The following is an 18927-nucleotide window of genomic DNA, read 5'->3' on the forward strand; positions in this document are numbered from 1 at the left end:
TCTCAACCTGCATGCAGTGGAACCTGCAGATGCAGTTGTGAGCTTAAATTCTGAACACATTTTACTGACTGACCTGACATTGATCTGATACAATGGAGTTCAGCTGGAAAGGAAATTTTCAGGACAGCACCAGTTGTGGTATTTCGGCACCGTCTGGACAAAAATATTCTACCTCTGCATTTTTTCTAGAATTTGTAAACAGCCCCTTTACATTGTGTCGAAATCATGATGAATGCACAATAACAAGGTCAAAAATGACTTACCTTAACTTTCATTAACAGTAAAGGATTTTTCCCCACCTTGTATGTTACTATTTCGGAGACAGAGTTTTGTTCCAACAGCAGCGATTTGCAAATCTGTTGCTGACAACATTGCAAAAAATGCAAAATTTTTTTAGCTGGTTCATGAAGCAGTCTATAAAATAGCAGTGCTGTACGAAACATAGACTGAATAGACAACATCAGTTATTTGATGTTTAAATACTACAGTAAATGTCTGCATGGACAGTGTAAGAGGAAGATCTTCACTGAAGTTAAAACAGTTTCTACTCATTACAAAAATGGACTGCTTTGACTGAGTATGGAGGAAAATCAAGGCTGAGCCCAGAGCATCTGTCACAGACTAGGCTGTGTGAATACTAAGAATAATTCTCAGACTTTTCTTTGCTCACAATCATATATTTACTGTTCAGGACTTTACCTCTACTGTTTTCTTCAACAATAATAATATTATCATTCATGCCAGTCATATTAGCCTTTGGAGTCACTGGCAAACAACCTAAATTATTAACAAGCTTTTGAGGGATCTGAAAATTAGCTTGTGATGACTACAAATTCCATTCCATGGGCAGAAAGCGGTGAAATCGAAACACAAATTTGATGGACTGACATAAAACAAATTAAATTAAAAGCCACTCCGAACATCACCACCATCATTGGTTTACATATATATTTTTTAAAAAAAAGTCTTCTGTGGACAAGACACTGAGGTCATTCATTTCTCTGCAAGGTACATAAAGGAGTTAATTTAGCCAAAAAAAAATGGAATTAGTTTCTGGCAGATAAATATGTATTTCTAAGCCACAACAATTATACTCCACCTTGATACAGCATTTAATAAAATGCATTAAGCTATTCCATGCACTGCAATGCACTATATACAAAAAAAGCTTAACATCTCATTGCCAGAGGGAAAAAAAAAAGATTAAAAATGGACATGCATTCATTTTAATGAAGTTACATGTAGTATAAATCTCATTAGACATGTTATCACAACAGCATTAAAAACAGTCTTGACTGGGTTTTAAACCCAAATATTTAGGTAGGCTATCATACAGTACATATACATTTCAGGTATGTAGCAGTCTCTCATAACCTTATGGTTCACCCTTCCAAAAAAAAAGGCAAAAAATGATGCATTTAACAATTTCTCATAATATTCATAAGTGCATGACTGTACTTTGAGTACATTTCACAGAAGACAGCTGTCATGATTGCAACTGACAGACCAAAATGAAATATACTGCGCAAAAACGGCATATTTGTTTACAACAAATAAATTAATGACACGATGGATCCAAAGAGAAACCAGCTGAAAAAGTCTCCAACGAAAAAGGTGTGAAATAAACTGAGAACTTCCTATATGTGACTTAAGTTGATAGTTTCAAAGAAAACATTAAAAGCAGACAATAAAGAACGGAACTGTCTCTGGTTCTTCACGTTATAGTGACAAATCTTTAAAATAAATACACCTGAAAAGGAAGAAGGGTGGGTAAAATGAACGAGGGAAAAAAGGTGACGTAATGTCCAGGATAAGTGCATCATACTGTTGTATGCTGATTGTCCGGATAGCAGAGGTGTTCTGTAATAAATCAACCAATAATGGATTCCCACTCTCCAGTATGGCTGCAAGGCAAAAACAAAAATATAAAGATTGTATCAGCTGGAAATAAGGGCTTTATGTGCATCGGGTATTTAGATGCCAAATTAAGCCTAACAGGAATTTACTGGTGTTGCTACTCAGCTTGGTGCGACCTATGTGCAGGATGCCCTTAGAAGTAATAGTGCTAGTTTAGGATCAGCATCAGTTTTGCACATCAAGAAATATTAATCACACTGTAAAAGTAAAAAAAATGATCCTAGGTCAGAGCTCTTCCTCTGATGAGTCTTGTAGATTTGACACAAGGCTATTTGAATATACAGTCGTATTCAATAGTTTGAACACCTCCAGTCAAATTACACGTTTTTGCTGATTTAAGAGAACGAAAGTTGACACTTCCTCTACAGACTTAAATATGGCATTTATCTGCAATTATTTATTTGCTGAGTTAAACATATTTTTAAAAAGTCAAAATATAAAATGCACCATAAAATTTGTACAAGCCACATTTTTTCCTCTGCCCCAATATGTTCAATATGTTAAAGCTGCACTATGTAAGATTTGGATGGTGGACATGTGTAAGTGCATGCAATGTTCCTCGCAGAAGTACGACCCCTTTCCCAAGCTGATGAATCTGATGTTTGTGAGTGCATTGAAAGAGTATTCAGAGACAACTCGGTCGAAACTTTGTGAAGGCTGTGTCTTTCAAGGATGTAAATTCGAGCATTATGTACTTTTGTCATTATGCCTTCATCAGTATAATGTTCACTTTGCATTTGAGACCTAAGCCGGACCTTCTTTTTGTGTGTGTGGTGTTATTACGTAAAGACGTATGACGTGGTCTGAAAAACTCTTGTAAAATCCCACCGGATGCCTCTTAACTTTTAAATTAATATTTCAGGCTTTTACAAGGTGACTCACAGCAGCCCATGGACACCATATTTTCGCATGTTTTTTCTCCTGACAGTAATGCTACTTATTTCAATTTTAACAAAATAAAACTTACATGGTGCTGCTTTAAATTCATGGTGCTGCTTTAAATTCATGCACTTGTTTTCACTTAGAAAATGAACAAAACATGTAATTTGACCAGGAACGCCAAACTTTTGCATACAACTGCACATCATCTTATAGGGACACTGACGCAGCTTTTTGCATAAGAAATCATGTCAAGTGTTAATGGATTGTACCTGGACACTTGGCCTTGACGAACTCCCATTTCTACATTCTACTGTGATGCTTACTGAATGCCAACAGTCTATGTACTCCACTGACGGCTGAGTCTAAAACCCACAATATATTGAAGTTCTTGAATAATACAAAATCTTGTATATGGTGAATATTCCAAGTAGCCCTAAAGTCTCAAAATTCTCTCACTGGAAAAAGTCTGAAGTGCTTTAAAAAATGTTGATTGCTGTTTTCAGAAGAAACAAAAGATGATAGAACTCAAAGTTCCATGATGCATCACTCTAAGAGAACTACAATGCATCAATCTTGAAGTAACATCCACCTTCAGTCAGATGGCCTCACTGCTACGGCTCTTTTGCGGGCAGAGCTAGTTTGCATTAGAAGAAAAAAAAACAGAACAACAATCTTCATAACTTTTGCATCCATCAGCATGAAGGCAAGTTATAATGGGAGATGCAGGATTGTAGTCTGTATCTGCGGGTCCAAACAGGTCACATTTGTAGTCATGCAGTAGGGCCGGTGATCTGGCTATTGTAGTCTGCAGTCTCCATTTTCAGGATGTAAGGGATTATACTGTCGATGGGTACATTTCCGATTAGGCCGGTGAAAAAAAGTTCCTCTGTTATGCTGGAGCTCATCAACCTCAGTGCAGGCAGACGCATCAGAGTTCGTGCCAGCCTGTAAATTCAATCAGAAGAAGCAACAATTAAGGAAAAGAGTGTGAGCAGAGGAGAAGTGTGATCAAATCAAAGTTTAAAGTACCGTACCTGTAAGTGTCATCTGGATAGGTCTTCTGCACATAGTCCTGCAGCTCCATCTGCGCTTTCTCCTGGAACTTCTCAATCTGGCTGCTGCTACTCAGTCCTGGGTGATCTTTTAAGGGAAATACTTTAATGGAAATCTGTTCTGCTATATTTACATTCCTCATTTATGTGAATACATTTTCAGGACATCACAATAAAAGTCATTTCAGGCATTTATGCTTCACAAAGTCTGTCTAAACATATATGCATATTAAGTTAACCTTAAAAAAGGTAATTCAGTTACATCAAGTTCAAAAGCCCTTTTACAAATACTGAAAAAAATTATTTTTAAATCATGGTCAAGACGGTTAAGTTCACAAAGTCAACTGGTGTCACCCCACCTGATGTGGTAAACAATGAAAATGTGTTATGATTATTATTATTATTATGTTTATTTACTTGAAAAAGTGCACTTACAAACTTAAGATTAAGGACAAAGGTTCTTACACGTGTCCAAGTACAAAGACTAGTTTATACACATTTTCAGTAGCTGTAAATAACCTACAAATGTTATATTTTTTATTAATTTGTGGTTGCACCGCCTGACATTTTCTGGATGGCAAAATTGACAATCCTGTTTAAAAAAATGAATTTACACCATTATAACACTATGAAACATTTATCAATACATTAAACAGTTTCTTGCAGATACATCATATATCATAACCTTTTAAATAATTTTTACATTTTGTTTTATTAATTAATGATTTATAAATTTTAAACTTTAAAAAATTATAATTTTGAAACCCCTCATTCATCATTGACCCAGAAAAGAGCCTGTGTACCTGGACTGAAAAGGACAATGGCTTTCAGGTAGGCGTACTCGTAGCCATCCGTCTCCAGCTTGGCCATGCTGTTACAGAACTCCTGCAACTTCCAGATGTGCTCCATCACCAGCTTCACACGCTCACTAGACAGCTTGTCTTTATGAAGGAGACAAGTCATTAGCAACCTTGGTCACAATCTGTATGACCTGAAACGCTACCCCCTACTTGGATATAAAACCAGAATATTGCTTTTCTCTCCACAGCATCATAATGCCACTAATACTGTAACCATGGACCGCTCAACACTGTTTCACATATTTAAACCATTTTGCAACATTCATATTCCTCACACTACATACAGGATCAAAACAATAAAAAACAAAACAATACTGCTATAAGAGAGCAGCAACTACAAACTACTTTCAAACGTTGAGTGTAGATTACCCCCTAAATATAAGCAGTTTAAGAAGCTTTTGAGCAATGAGACGTAATATAATATAATTACAACATTATAACAATCTAATTACAAACAGTTCCCTATATCTAAATTTGTAAAGCACTATTTATAAAGTTGATAGCAATTTAAGCAGCTGACAAGCTTGTCAACTTCAGAACGTCTTTGATGCTTTGTCAAAAGATAAGAAAACATACCACAAACCTCCTTTACTTTTATCTAGATTGTTAGGCCTATTAGTATGTTTTAGCCATTGTTATGTTAAGCCACAAGTGTTAGAAATGTAAATCATTCAGAGAAATATGTTTTAGCTCACTAAACAGTTATCAGTCTCTCTCGTACTTTCAATGCAAGGTGATAAACAACAGTAGTTTGAGTAGTTTGGATGAAACTGTAATGTTTATGCAGATTTCTTCAAATCTTAAAAATACACAAAAACTGCTTTTCACCATGAGCTGTGTGGTTCAGTCAGGATATATAAAAGGCATTCTGACTACAATCTTTTTATCCAATCTGTTTTGAAAAAAGCAGCATCTCTGACATTAACAGTTTGGTTGCTAATAATGTTGATATGGTCATCATACAGCAGTTTAGCTCCACCCATTCACATTAAACTTATAAAGAGGGTTTCCACTCAGACTGCTTTTTGAATGAGGCACAACACAGCGCAGCCAATCAGAACAGAGCTCACTAATATATATCAATTTGAAAAGGCACAGTAAGCCTGTTTTAATCTAACGGAACTAGAGATGTTGTACAACGGTCAAGTTATATTGATTTATGACTGGTTTTGATACATAAAACAAATTGGACCTCAGGGGAAAAAAGAAAAACATAGGATATGGGTCTTTTAAACTTGCATAGTTCAATGGAAAGTGATGAATTTTTTTAACAAACCATAAAAAATGTATAGTTATAAAATAATTTATTAGTGTAAAACAGTCTATTTGGTCTTAACCAATGTAATTATGTAGCAACACTAACTCGCAGCATAGTACTCCATTTATGAAGAAATCACTGGGGTGACATACCGTCCTGTATGCTTGTCTGTAGGTGGTTGACGATGGCAGCCAGGATGGTGGAGAGGCTCATGACCTGAGCACACTGAGCCAGACCCAGCGTGAACAACTCGTTCCAGCATGCCCGAACCAGAGACGTGTTACACTCCTGCCTACAATACACACACACACACACACACACACACACACACACACACACACACACACACACACAAAACACTTGCTTGCTTAAGAACAAAGTGGACTACAGGCATAAAGAGTGTTTAGCACTCCTACAAAAAACATTACTCAAAACTTTCAGCAGCACTCACCCAAGAGCAACAAAGGCTGGTATGGAGCGTGCCCAGTGCATGGAGAGAAAGAGCAGACGAGATGCAGACTCACAAATATAATGAACATTCAGATATTCTGGCATCGGACTGGGCATCGTCAGCTACAAGGAAGAAATCACATAGAGAACCAGAGACAGATTCATGTCATACACTGTTTTTTTTTGCCAGTCAAGAAGAACTGTCAACATAATTTACTATTTATAAAGCTCTCCATGCCTGAATAGTTGGTCTGTCCCCAGCTAAAATAAACTATCCCGAAAAAAGGTCAATAAATAAATAGCATTCAAAAATATTAGACTATAGAACTTAAGTCTGCCCTTTTGAAATTAAAGCTTTCATTACAGTATATACATATTGGAAACACTTTCTATTACAGCCTGACCAATACAACAATTGGCTGATAATATCAGACTATGTTGCTGGGCCAAGGTTTTATTTGCCAAATTATCGCAGATAAGGCACTGATAATGAGCGATTGGTTTTGCAGTACTGCCAAGATGTGAACATAAAACACAATACAATCCTGTCAATATGGCAAAACCACACTTCAGTCAGGACCATTTCATCAAAGAAAAATATTTTGTTTCCATTTGTAAGTTATATTAGGCAGTATGGCTCTGTTCTGGGACCTCACTGCCCAAAGCAGGGAGAGCAACAGAAAGACCCACAAAACAATCATACCAGGCAAACCAACGGCTAGCAGAAGATTGCAAAGTGGCTTGCAGATGAGCGGCAAGAATGGATAGGCTAAATCAGCTTAAATAAGTGCCCTGATGACCATAGCCAATCACATGCATAGCAGGAGATCAGGTGAGCCATCAGATCAGTTGATAACACTAAATGATTTGAGATTGGGGCCTGAGCTTGACTTCGTGGCCTGCCTGAATTAACACTATGTTCAATATGGTTATGTCACTTGGGTGTCCCATATAAGGGACCCTCACTTTGACTAAATTATAGCAATACAGACAGAGCTGGCCAATTTTAACCAAAAATAAAATGAATAATTAAGAACACAATGAATAAAATAACAAAAACACAGAAAAGGTTTCCAAATCTTTAGCTTAAGAACACACACTAAACACAAGATTTTTTATGAAGATACATGTTTCATTACAAATTATATTATCAGCATAACAATCCAAGTAAAATATAGAATTTTTGAATATTCACATGAATTTCAGAGTTTCTTCCCCACTTCTTTTAATGACAGCATGCAGATGGCACGGACCCTGATCAACAGTGACAAAAGCTAATGAAGAATATGTCAGATCCACCTGAGAGTCTTCTAAAAGAAGGGATAAATTTTATCCCTTTTATCTAAAAAAACTGACCTTTTTCTACAAAGGCATTAATATGACCAGTGACAAATTTATTTAAATTTGAATAGTGACCTACAAATATTTAATCTTCAGAATTCTAAAATGTTCTGTTTATTTCCAGGATTACATGAAAATAATCCCAGATTTTCAATGTGGTCTCAGATTTTTGGACCCCACTGTATATTATTGGACATTTTTGCCCTTTAAAATCATTATCTGTCACAAAATAGCAATATCTGTCAGGCTCTACTTTCAATTATATCTTTGCAAATTTGGATATTTTTTCTGTCACAAGCATTTACAAAACCAAAATACATGGATGTAGCAAGTTTGTACCCACCTTAAAGCTGACGTGCGTGTCTGTAAGCAGAGGACCCTCCACTTCAATAAGGGGCGTAACCTGATCTCTGCTGATCACCTGTATCGTGGCCCCGCTCACACAGTCAGCCTCTGACAGGCTCTGCCCCTCACCCACCTCATTGGGGTTTAACGCTTTGGCCAAAGTGTCAAAGGCACTATAAACGCCCATACACACACACACACACACACATTTTACAATAAACACAATGACATTATACACACATTTTTTATTTTATGTGCACTGTTTACACCAAAAATGTGTTAACGTGTCTCCATCACACACAGACAGTACCGTGTGATTTCGCTGGTTGACTCCTCCTGCTGGCTGTCAGAGGTGTCTCCATTATTAAGCGAGTCATTTAGGTTGGCTAGTGACGTCACCACATTGGCCAGCGTCCCGAGATCACCATGACCAGTCTCAGCCTGAGGGTCAAATCAAGCAGTGAAAAAATTTATTTACTTTTGACTCACAATAAACCCTAAACCGTATGGATCATGCTTCAAGAGAATCCCAGTAAATTTTTGCAAATTAATACAAGGTTTTATGCATGTCTGGAAAAAAGGTCTAAAGGTTTAAGCCATATAAAGTACAGTTATATGCAAAAGTTTGGCCACCCCTTGTCAAAATATATTTTTTTTGGACTTTCTAAAAAGAAAATTAGTTAACGCATCTTCAGAAAACACACTTCTGCACATTTTAATGCATATTAACTGTTTATCTGCAGAATTTAAAATCTTGGGGAAAAAAATAAAACATTTAATGTGTTATGTGCAAACGTTTTGGCACATTTCTTATTTTACGTTTTTTAAGCAAATACATAGAAAGTGTGCAGTAAAATGTGCAGAAAAATTGCCATGTTTAAGTTTGTTCCCTGTAGTGGATGTGTTAACTTATTTTTACACATTAGAAAATCCAAAAAATGTGCCACTTGACTGAATATGTTTAAACTTAAGCATATGGCAGTTTGTCCTGAAATATCAGCATGTATGTGTAACAAAATATTTTAAAAGTCTATATTGCAAAATGTTGTTACCTTGGTGTCTGTAGCTAAGAGTAATGTGCCATCGGCCTGGATAAGCGGTTGCTGGATGTTCACAAGCATCCCAGGGTCCAATATCCCAGATCTACAAAGATGAATGGCAAGATTAATAACCAATCAGGGCACGAAATTAGGATTTTAAATGCAGAGACTAGGTAAATGCAGAGACTAGGTTTTTGTGTATGTACAAACTGTATGTGCGTATTTTAGAGCCAAACTGTAAACATAAAGCACATCCAGTGTACCTTTTGTGTTAGTGTCAAACAAAAACAGAATGCATTCTGCCCAAAGCAGCACTAAATATTTACTAAAGTTTGGGCAAATAGCAGCAGCCTGTTTTGTGTGGAATTTTCTTCACCTTTTAAAACCATGAATAAATGGTAGTGTCTCAAAAGTGTCCTTTGACAATAGCAGCAGAAATAGTGGCTAAACAGAGACAAGAGCCTTGAACGTGTTCTGAGAGAATATTGCATTGTGAGCGCGCACTGCAGCTGCATAAAGGCTGCGTCTGTGCTTGTATGAACATCTAGCCTTAAGTGTTTGTCAAATGAAGACATTAGCGAATCTTACCGTGAGCCATCCTTCTCAGTGATGAAGGTTGGTGTTGCTATGAGAGGACTCCGTAAGTCTTTTCGGATGTAGATTTTCTCAGTGGAGGCAGCGCAGTTTGCAGGTTTCTCTCTGGGCAGGTCTAATGGCTTCCTCTCACTCTGTACAGCTGCGGTATCACATACAAACACATGGTCAGGTTAACTTGTTCAACAGCAAAATGTATAAACTGTTCTAAAGCAGTGTTGCCTATTAAATTAAAACACTCAGGGCATGTAATTATGTAGGTAGGATGTGTTGTTTTGAAACCAGCTTTGCTTCTTGACATACATGGTGCTGAAGCACTCCAGCACATAACAGACCCTCTTCACCAACATATGTAATCCTTTCATATATTTTCAATATTTTTGCACAAAAGTTAGAGAACCTCTTTCATTTATTTAATTTCATGTCAAAACGGCCATTAAGTACAAGTTAGATAAACGGTAGCTTCACTATTGCTTCAGACCTAAAAAAAAATCCTTCCACTGTGAGAAGACAACTCAACGCTATGGGTCTGATGTGCAGGTGGCAAGGATGTGCAGATGGCAAGAAGCTGAGAAAAAGGAGAAAAGGAAATAGACAAAAATAAAAACAATAAATTAGCCACCCCAGAACACAGACTTCAAAATCACTGAATGTGTTTGGATTATGTGTAACGTGAGAAGCACAAAATGCAACCAACTACTAAAACTGAACTTTGTAGGTGTGGAAAAATATTCCTGCAGATGTCTTTGAAAAACTGAAAGCAAGTCCCCTGAAAAGAATGAAAGAATGAAGAATGTTTTTTTGCTTTTTATCCCTGATGCTGAAAACTGAATAACTCTTACTTAATGACCATTTTAACTAGAAATTCAACGAAAGACCTGTGGTCTCTGACTTTTGCACAGTACCGTATGTTGCAGTGCATTTGTGTGAGTGGGTGTGAGTTCATGAGCATGTCGATGTGTGTGTATTTAACAAACTCACACTCCATCTTCATGCCCATCTCAAGGCACTTCCGGAGGCGGCAGTACTGGCAGCGGTTGCGATGGTGCTTGTTGACCACACAGTCTTGGTTACTACGGCAACTGTAGGTCAGACTCTTCCTGACGCTTCGCTTGAAAAAGCCCTTACAGCCTTCACAGCTAACAGCCCCATAATGCCTCCCTAAAGAACCACAATCACACACACACACATATTAGCACATATTAGAGTGTAATAAATACTAATGTGTATATGCTGTTGTAGGCTTGCGAAATCATGGAGCACGTATACTGTGTTTTTTCCAATAAGACAGCATTCTGTTTTTAAGCTCCGTGTGTGTTTGTACCTGATGCTTTATCTCCACAAACCACGCAGTACTCTACGGGCTGTGGTCTGCCCACCTCTCCTCCTTTACCTAGAAGTCTCTCCACAGACACTGCATCTGTAACAAACTGCAACACAAGGTGAAAAGTCACAGAGACAATGCACTGCAGATCACAAACAGGGTAAACAGGCAAATGCATGCTTCAGTATATCAGTACTGGTATGCTTAGGAAATTTATAGAGAAGGCTGTAAACTAAAAATAGTATTGACACACATGGCATCATATGCACTCACACTTTCATATGAGTAATTATATAACACTGCTGTCAGAATGTAACCTCATATCTCCAAAATGATAACATAATGGGAGAAGAAAAAAGCATCCTTAGCGCATAATGGACGTTAATGCAAAAAGATTCTATTCCAAGTCATGTTTGATTATTTCTTTGTCCGTTTGTCATTAAATTTTCAAATAACGTTAAGGACAGCTGGTATTTTATATATGGGTGAATTTTTTTATCCCACAAGTAGATTTTGCAAAAAAACATTTGATGACCTTTTTTTATTCTTTATAGGACAAAGGCTGTTTTGTTACAGTCCCTTTAAAACTGATCTATGTAAATGACGCAGTCTGGGCTGAAACACTGTAACTTTAATGTGATAAGGCTAAACTGCTGAAAGCTGAACAGGTGGAAGTATGTAAATGCGTTTGGTTTCTGTGGAATCACAGTATCAATTAATTAAAAATGGGCTGTTTTCTCATATATAAGTTGAATGGACTCTGGGGACAATAATGAAACTTGTTTATACACCAAATAAGCTCTTATTATTTCAAAAGAGTGAGTAACATTTGGTTTTGCACAGAATGGGCCCTTTAATGTACATTCGATGGAAGTCCAAAACTTTCCTCCAAAAAAAGAGAACTGTCATTACTATTTCAGCCAAACGTGTGATGTAAAGACACATACAGATAGTAATGACAACCCATTATTTGATGACCCTTATTATAATTATAATATAATAGCAACTAAATATTTGTGTGATTATCTTTTTTGAACAGTGTCTGAAATTAAACAAAATGTGCCCTTAACTGAAGAATCACCAATATATGGGACTGTTCTTCCTTTGCAAATCCCACTAACCCTGTTTTAAGTACGTATTATGTGTCTTTTCGGGAGTTTACCTGTATTCGGCCAGGGACCAGACTGTCAGCCGTAGTAAAGATGAGTTGTTTGGTGCTTGGGCTGTCAGGGGATGCCAAGATGACTTTGCCAGCCGCCGTGCCGTCATGAGCAGCCAGTATAAACTGCTGCTTGGGCACACTGGCAGGATCCACTGCGGTCACAATCTGGATCTTCTGGCCTGTCTGCTGATCGGTCACAATCTGAATAAAGAAAAGACAGAGAGACAAAAGTATAGTTGTTATTATTATGAAGTTCTTATTTCAAATGTATGGGAATGTGTACACAGAACTGTTTTGTATATGTGTAACTCAGTACATAGATGTATGGAGAATGACTGTAGAAGAATTGTAATTGTGCAAAAAAAAACAACAAAAAAAACGAGTTCCTGTCATGGATATTCACACTGGAATAAGAAAGTGCAATGTGCATGTACCTGTATTCTCTGTGGAGTGGTGACGGAGGGGTCAGTGGAGATGATCTGAATGCGCTGAGGAGAGGCATTCATCACTGGGCTGCCTGAAGGAGATGACTGCATCTGCAATGCACACACATAAGCGTCCGTTTTTAATCACAATGATATCACGCACATCACATACACACAGAGCAAATGAAGAAACAGGGGGCAAGATGTCCTCTTGCTAAACTCTCCCTTTGAGGGTCAAGTGCAGTGTTTCCATGGTGACCAGTCATCCTACACAAAGAGCTCCACAGAACAGTATAAACAAACATCGCTCTCTTTCACAAGGTACGAGAATATACTCTAAAAAATGAAAATCATAGAAAAAACAGAATAATTTATGTTTATACTATTTGATAGCAGGTAAAAAAATAACAGAAACACAAACACATAACGTCAGTCACACAGAATAATAGGCTTTTGGGGTATGGATGCCCTGTACACACTGCCGTCATTACTTTTAGTCAAATACACTGATTTTCTTTAATTTGTTGACAACTATTACTGTAAAACAATGCTTAAAGTAGGGGAAAAAACCCAGAGATACTTTGCAGATAGATAACACAGAAGAGCTCTATCTGGCTAGATGACACACTAATATTACCCACTAACTTACAACTATGGCCAACTCTCCTGGTATTTCAAGTTTGTAATATAATAAATTAACTGCTTAGTTTTGTTTTCAACCAAAAAGATATTTAATGATGTTAAGACTAAAATATTTAATGATGATGAAACTAAAAAAAATGAACAACTTGTACTTGACTAGAAATTAAAGAAATGAAGGGTGGTCACTGACTTTTGCTCAGTAATGTAATAAGATGGGTGCAAAATGTAATTAGAAAACGGCTGACACAAATTACTCAATATAGACCTGGAGATAAAAATGTGCATTGTGCACAAATGACAGCATGATACTAACATTAAGAGGCTGCTCGAAAAAAAAAAAGTAACCTATGCTTTAAGTGGAGGTCCTTGGCTTTCTCAGTAACATTCTTGCATTCACTTAGGACACAAACACAGATCACTCACCTCTGCAACCTGCTCAGTGGTCACTATCTGCTGAGCCAGCACCTCCACATTGGTTGTCATGGCGATATAAGGTCATTAGTGGTGTGTGATTGGACCAAGGCCAGTGCCGCATTTGTTAACAGTCCCACCTGTATAAAGCATTTTGGTTCTTTAAAAGGCTATTCATGGTTTGTTAATGTTCAGTTATATCAATTTTATAATTTTAGGTTTTCTTTTAGTTTTTGAAAATTATGATTACTTGATTAATTGTTAAAATAATCCAGTTTATTCAGTTATCAATATGATCAGCACTAACATGCCAAGATCAAGGACCCTGTGTACAATCACATAGACACTTGCTTTGCATCACTTTACCTGTTAAGTTATGAAAATAAGATAAAATGCAGTGATTTGTGAAGTTTGTAGAGACATTCTCATCAAATTAAGGGTACTAAGGGGGAGTTGTTTCCCCCTTTTGCTGGAATAACAACATCTACTGTTCTGGGAAGGCTTTCCACTACCTGTTGGAACATTGCTGAGAGCATTAGTGAGGTTAGGTACTGATGATGAATGATTAGTTTCGGATCACAGACACCTGTCCAGTTCATCCTGAAGGTACTGGATGGAGCTCCATTAGTTCCACTGCTCCACAGCCCAATGCAGGGGGGGAGGATTATACTCTCTAGCTGATACTTGGCATTGGTCATGGTGACTTTAGGCTCATATGTGGCTGCTCCAGAGGGTCCCATTCTATTGGCAATGCTTTTTTATGGAGACTGTGCAAGCTGTGTGCGCTCAATTAAATGTCTCAGCAATGGGTGCACCTTAAAGTCACTGAATTCACTCATTAGAAGAGGTACACAGTGTAACAATAAGAAAAAGTACTTAATAATAACGCAGACATGAGTATGTATCATATACGTTATGCAACAGAAAAACAACATGATCGCTGACTGGTCAATGTCAATATACAGTGTAGGGGTGCGGGAAAAAATCGATTCTTAGATGCATCGCGATGCGGACGTGAACAATTCTGAATCGATTCACAAATGTCAAAAATCGATTTTCTAAATATTTAATTTATAACGTAATGTTGACGGAACGCAAAAGGCGGGACTTGGAAGTGCGGAAGTGCAGCGCCCGGACAGTCTGTGGCGGCACATAACAAAAACACTACTGGATGAGGGAGAAATCCGACCGGCAGCCTCTGCGTTAAAAGCCAGGTTAGATCAGGAGTCACAACCCAAATGATAAGAAGAGCCATTTTGTCCTTTCAACACAAATCAAACCAGCTTGGGAGCCACAACATTTGATGTCCAGTATGTCTCAGTATGTGTTAATGTCCTAGTATAGACTAAACAATATAAACGAAAACGCAGATTTACTTCGCTCTGCTTTAAGCTTTAGCTATAGCCGCTTTCCTCCCATCTCCGCCAGAAAACTTTTCCTCAGAAGTAGATCAGTTAAAAGTCTCTCAACGTTCGACTGTTTTACGAGGCTGAAGTTGCTTCTTATTCTCCAGCTTCTTGTTCGAATTTACCCGTTCCACCTTAAATTCTAACTGAGGCGCCAAATGTAAATGCGGCACCATTTAAGGTGGAACGAGAGAATTCGAAAGAGAAGCGACTTCAGCTTCGCCACTTTTTAGTGTTTGACAGTCTCTCGTTGCAGATTTAACGTACCAGGAAACCAACTGCGCTGCTTATAAATGCGAATAACGCATCGCTGCTATGTGACCTGCAGTCTGCACGCCGGTTCGCAGTCATTGCGAAACAGGGCTTTCGCGCTATGTTGCACACGACCCGTCTCAAAGATACTTTACTGACACAGCGACTCCCCTGCCCTACTCTCTACAACGAGACCAAAACCGAAGTTATAAAATCACTAAAGAAAACAGGTAGAATAGCTGTAACATGTGCTGCGTGGACCTCCATCACCACTGGATCTTATTTCACCATAACTGCGCATTTTATCGCAGATGAGTAGCAGCAGCTCCTCGTGCTCCAAACAAGAGCACTGAATGAGAGCCTTCTAGTTCACTTGCCACATCACTTCCATTTGTTTTATTAAAAAAGATATTGGAAGTAAATTAATTATGGATCATTACAAATACTTTGCTTTAAAAGTTCCAAGTCACTTTAAATAACAATAACCCCGAGTCACTCAGTCACTTTAAAATGTATACTGTCTCTATATTCTGTGTATATTTTGTGTATATTTAATATATTTCAGTTGGTTTTTCTTGTATTTTTATTTTTACTTATTTACTTTCTGTAGAGTTATTATCTGAGCCTCACCACTAGCATTTCAACGCATAAATGTCCTGACATGTTGTGCAAGTGACAAATAAACTTGAAACTTGAACTTGAAACTTGAGCTCACACAGTGAGAAAATATAAATGCTATATAGAAAAAAAAGATGCATCGAGATGCATGGATAATCGTTTTATAATCGCATCGCAGCCCTCTAAATCGTAATCGAATCGAATCGTGAGGTGCCTAGAGATTCCCACCCCTAATACAGTGTAAAGTATAGTACAGTATTAGGGGTGGATTAGCATTGCGATAAATTCTTCTTATTCTACTTCATTTTATACTTTAAAAAAGGTATAAAAGATACTGAGCATACTGTGGACATTATTGCTACTTAAAGAACACTGACCTACTGCATGCTTTATTACAAAGAGAGGCCTGCTTAACTGGATTTAGTGCAGTACACTAATATAAGCTGTGTCCAAAACTGTGCCCTACTCACAATCACATACATACAGTGCACTATTTGGGGGTTTTGCCGTTTTGTAGCAGTGTCTGAAAACATAGCGCCTAAGATTCAGTGCACTCAAACAATCCCACAATGCACTGAAACAAGTAGTGTACGACTGATGTAGCCTAGGGGATAGGGAACACCCATAACGCACTGCATTGTTTGGTTTGAAGATTCACATGCAACTTCTCTGAGAAGGATTAACGAACCCAGCTACATTGACAGTGTCTGCACAGATCTCAATTCAGACCTGTTAGAAATCTCAGTAAGCTTTTTCTCGTGTGCAGTCAGACTCTGTGGTTACACTGGCCCGGTGGCATGACATGTATAGTGTTTATGCAGAGGAATCTGCTGTTGCACAGTAATGAACAAACTCATATAATGTAGTGTCCAAAATCATTTACTATCATCACAAATTTTGTTCACTATAATAGTGTTCTATATGGTGATCCAGATATTTGAATGTAGGGTATAGTGATCTGGGGACCATTGTGGACACAGCAATATGTGAAATGCAAAATGTACATGACAACCACTGCAATCATCATTTTTACAGTATTTTTTTTATCTTTTCGTCCATTCCAATGTATTAAACCTTTCAAAAACAAAATATCACGATAAATGTTTTGTATCGTGAAAATGTCATCAGTATCGTGGTGTCATATCGCCCACGCCCGGTATTAGGACTATATGTAACTTCTCTGTTTATTTTTTGATGCTGACTCTTATCCTACCACGATGCATCAACTGAATCTCCCTCGCCAGCACTGTTCAGTATCGTCTTGCACATTTCCCGGCATTTCTATTTTTAATCTGTTCCCAGCGCACCTAGCTTGGAGGCTGAGGCAGCCCGAACCGTGAGCACACGGTCAAAGCAGCTCAGATTAATATCATTATTTGATATTACGTGATATGCCCTGCCCTTGCAATAAGTAGCCCTCTGTTAAGACGTTTATCACACATTGTACAACGAAGGCAGTTGTGTTTTGTAACAGGACGTTGGTATGAATCGAAATGCCTTTAACGAAGCTCTGAATACTTTCTGTAATGCTCTGAATACAAAAGGAACCACAAGTTATGTAGCGTTAGCTGCTGTATTCCGGGAGAACTCTGTTCGTGTGTGTCAAATTCACAATCCCATTGAATTTCATGAACATGTCTAGTAAAATTATATGCGAGTAAATTACATCGACGCGTCTCTTTTGTGTAATGCAATACCGGTTTATTCATTCAATTCGGCACAAACCGGTGACATGTCTGGAAGAAATGTCAACCGAGGGCTAAGAAGCTGCTCAAAACGTCAAGGGTCTTAAAAATTCCACAAAATGGAGAAGCTGGCAAAACGCCAGCGTAAAGACGCCAAACCCTCAGCCAGTGTGTCTAAAATCAATTCAAGACAGCCCAATTTTTCTTAGAAAACCACGAAAAAGGCGAACTCTGGCGAATGAAAGTTAACGGGCCTGCTGTTTTACACGTTCAGTGGCGGTGAAAACCGAAAAAAAGCCGCCCAGCGCCCCCGGGATGGCAAAGGTAAAAGGGTCGGGTTCACCAGCGCTAGCTACAAGCTAACATGCTAGCTAACAGGCTACCTTCACGCTGACTGCCGTTATGGCGCTCGGTTTTCTCTCAGGATAAAACAAGGAACGCGCGCAAAAATGCCCTTTCAGTGCGAGCAGACAGTAGTTCAGGAGTGAGTCTGTGAAGGTGGCTTTGTTTCACAACGGCAGCTGTTAAAGTCTGCCGTTCATTTATCTCGGGAAAGACCCGAAGGAGCGGGTTAGACGAAGCTGAAAGTCAGCTCTTTATTCGAATTTTCCGTTCCACCTTAAACGGTGCAGCAGATACACTCTGGAGGCCGCTAGGACGTAACTGCTGCAGCATTTAAGGTGGAACGGGGAAATTCAAATAGGAAGCCAACTCCTGCCTCGTTCGGGTTTGCAGCAGCATCGCCTCGCTGGGGCCTGCCGTTACCGGGCTTCTGGTCACCGAGCGAAATGGAGAAAAAAAGCCCGCTTATTATGCTGCTCATTTTTAGACAACATTATTCCAAAATAAAAACGCGACTTACCTGTGAGATTGGAGAATGTAGGGCGCGCTCGTTGTGTTTGTTTCGAATTATTTGTTATTGTTTTTTGCACTGTGAAAGGTCATAGTTCGTGACCCCGTTTCAGCCTGTTGGGAGGAGTGTGTGTGAGTGTATGCGCGCGCGCGTGTGTATGTGTTGTGTTTTTTTTTTTGCTCGCGCGCAGCAGCGGCGGCTCTGGCGGCCAGACAGCGCCGACGTCACCCGTCTGCCTCCCGGAGAGAGCGCTGATTGGCTGAGGCTCACGCTAATCTGTTCCTTACACGTGTAGGAGAATGCTGATTGGACTGTGAATTCGTTCACAGTGTCTGTGTGTGAAAATATGTAATTCTGTGATATTTTTGTAATATGCAGAAAAATTCAGTAAATTTAAAAATCATCTGAAT

The 18927-nt window shown here is 38.4% G+C and overlaps 1 protein-coding gene across 3 annotated transcripts; it reads right to left on the reverse strand.

Moving 5' to 3' along the window:
* Nucleotides 1-1210: 1210 nt before the first annotated feature.
* On the reverse strand, nucleotides 1211-18674 carry nr2c2 (nuclear receptor subfamily 2, group C, member 2). Of its 3 annotated transcripts, XR_005007655.1 has the most exons (16): nucleotides 18527-18674; nucleotides 13716-13843; nucleotides 12660-12761; nucleotides 12226-12426; nucleotides 11064-11169; nucleotides 10721-10900; nucleotides 9734-9881; nucleotides 9158-9248; nucleotides 8416-8546; nucleotides 8104-8278; nucleotides 6421-6542; nucleotides 6122-6261; nucleotides 4655-4792; nucleotides 3834-3939; nucleotides 3069-3744; nucleotides 1211-1904 (listed from the first exon to the last, which is right to left on the reverse strand). XR_005007655.1 is itself a non-coding variant. In XM_036578958.1 (15 exons), exons 2-15 carry the CDS (start codon nucleotides 13773-13775, stop codon nucleotides 3570-3572), a joined length of 1875 nt encoding a protein of 624 aa, XP_036434851.1. In that variant the 5' UTR covers nucleotides 13776-13843; nucleotides 18527-18674; the 3' UTR covers nucleotides 1211-3569. The 3 variants fall into 3 exon arrangements, 2 of the variants coding, with proteins under 2 accessions (XP_036434851.1, XP_036434852.1); XM_036578958.1 differs by having other exon boundaries at nucleotides 1211-3744; XM_036578959.1 differs by lacking the exon at nucleotides 13716-13843 and having other exon boundaries at nucleotides 1211-3744; nucleotides 18527-18665.
* Between the last annotated feature and the right edge of the window lie 253 nt (nucleotides 18675-18927).

Source organism: Colossoma macropomum, unplaced genomic scaffold (genome assembly GCF_904425465.1).
Source record: "Colossoma macropomum unplaced genomic scaffold, Colossoma_macropomum, whole genome shotgun sequence".
Taxonomy (NCBI): Eukaryota; Metazoa; Chordata; class Actinopteri; order Characiformes; family Serrasalmidae; genus Colossoma; species Colossoma macropomum.

Excerpts from the sequence above, each read along its gene's own strand:
- nr2c2 (XM_036578958.1), bottom strand. The coding sequence starts at position 13,775 with ATGACAACCAATGTGGAGGTGCTGGCTCAGCAGATAGTGACCACTGAG. Across the intron at positions 9,882-10,720 it reads GATGGGCATGAAGATGGAGT|CTGTACAGAGTGAGAGGAAG; the intron begins GTGAGTTTGTTA and ends GTGATACCGCAG. Across the intron at positions 8,279-8,415 it reads TCAACCAGCGAAATCACACG|TGCCTTTGACACTTTGGCCA; the intron begins GTACTGTCTGTG and ends GGGCGTTTATAG.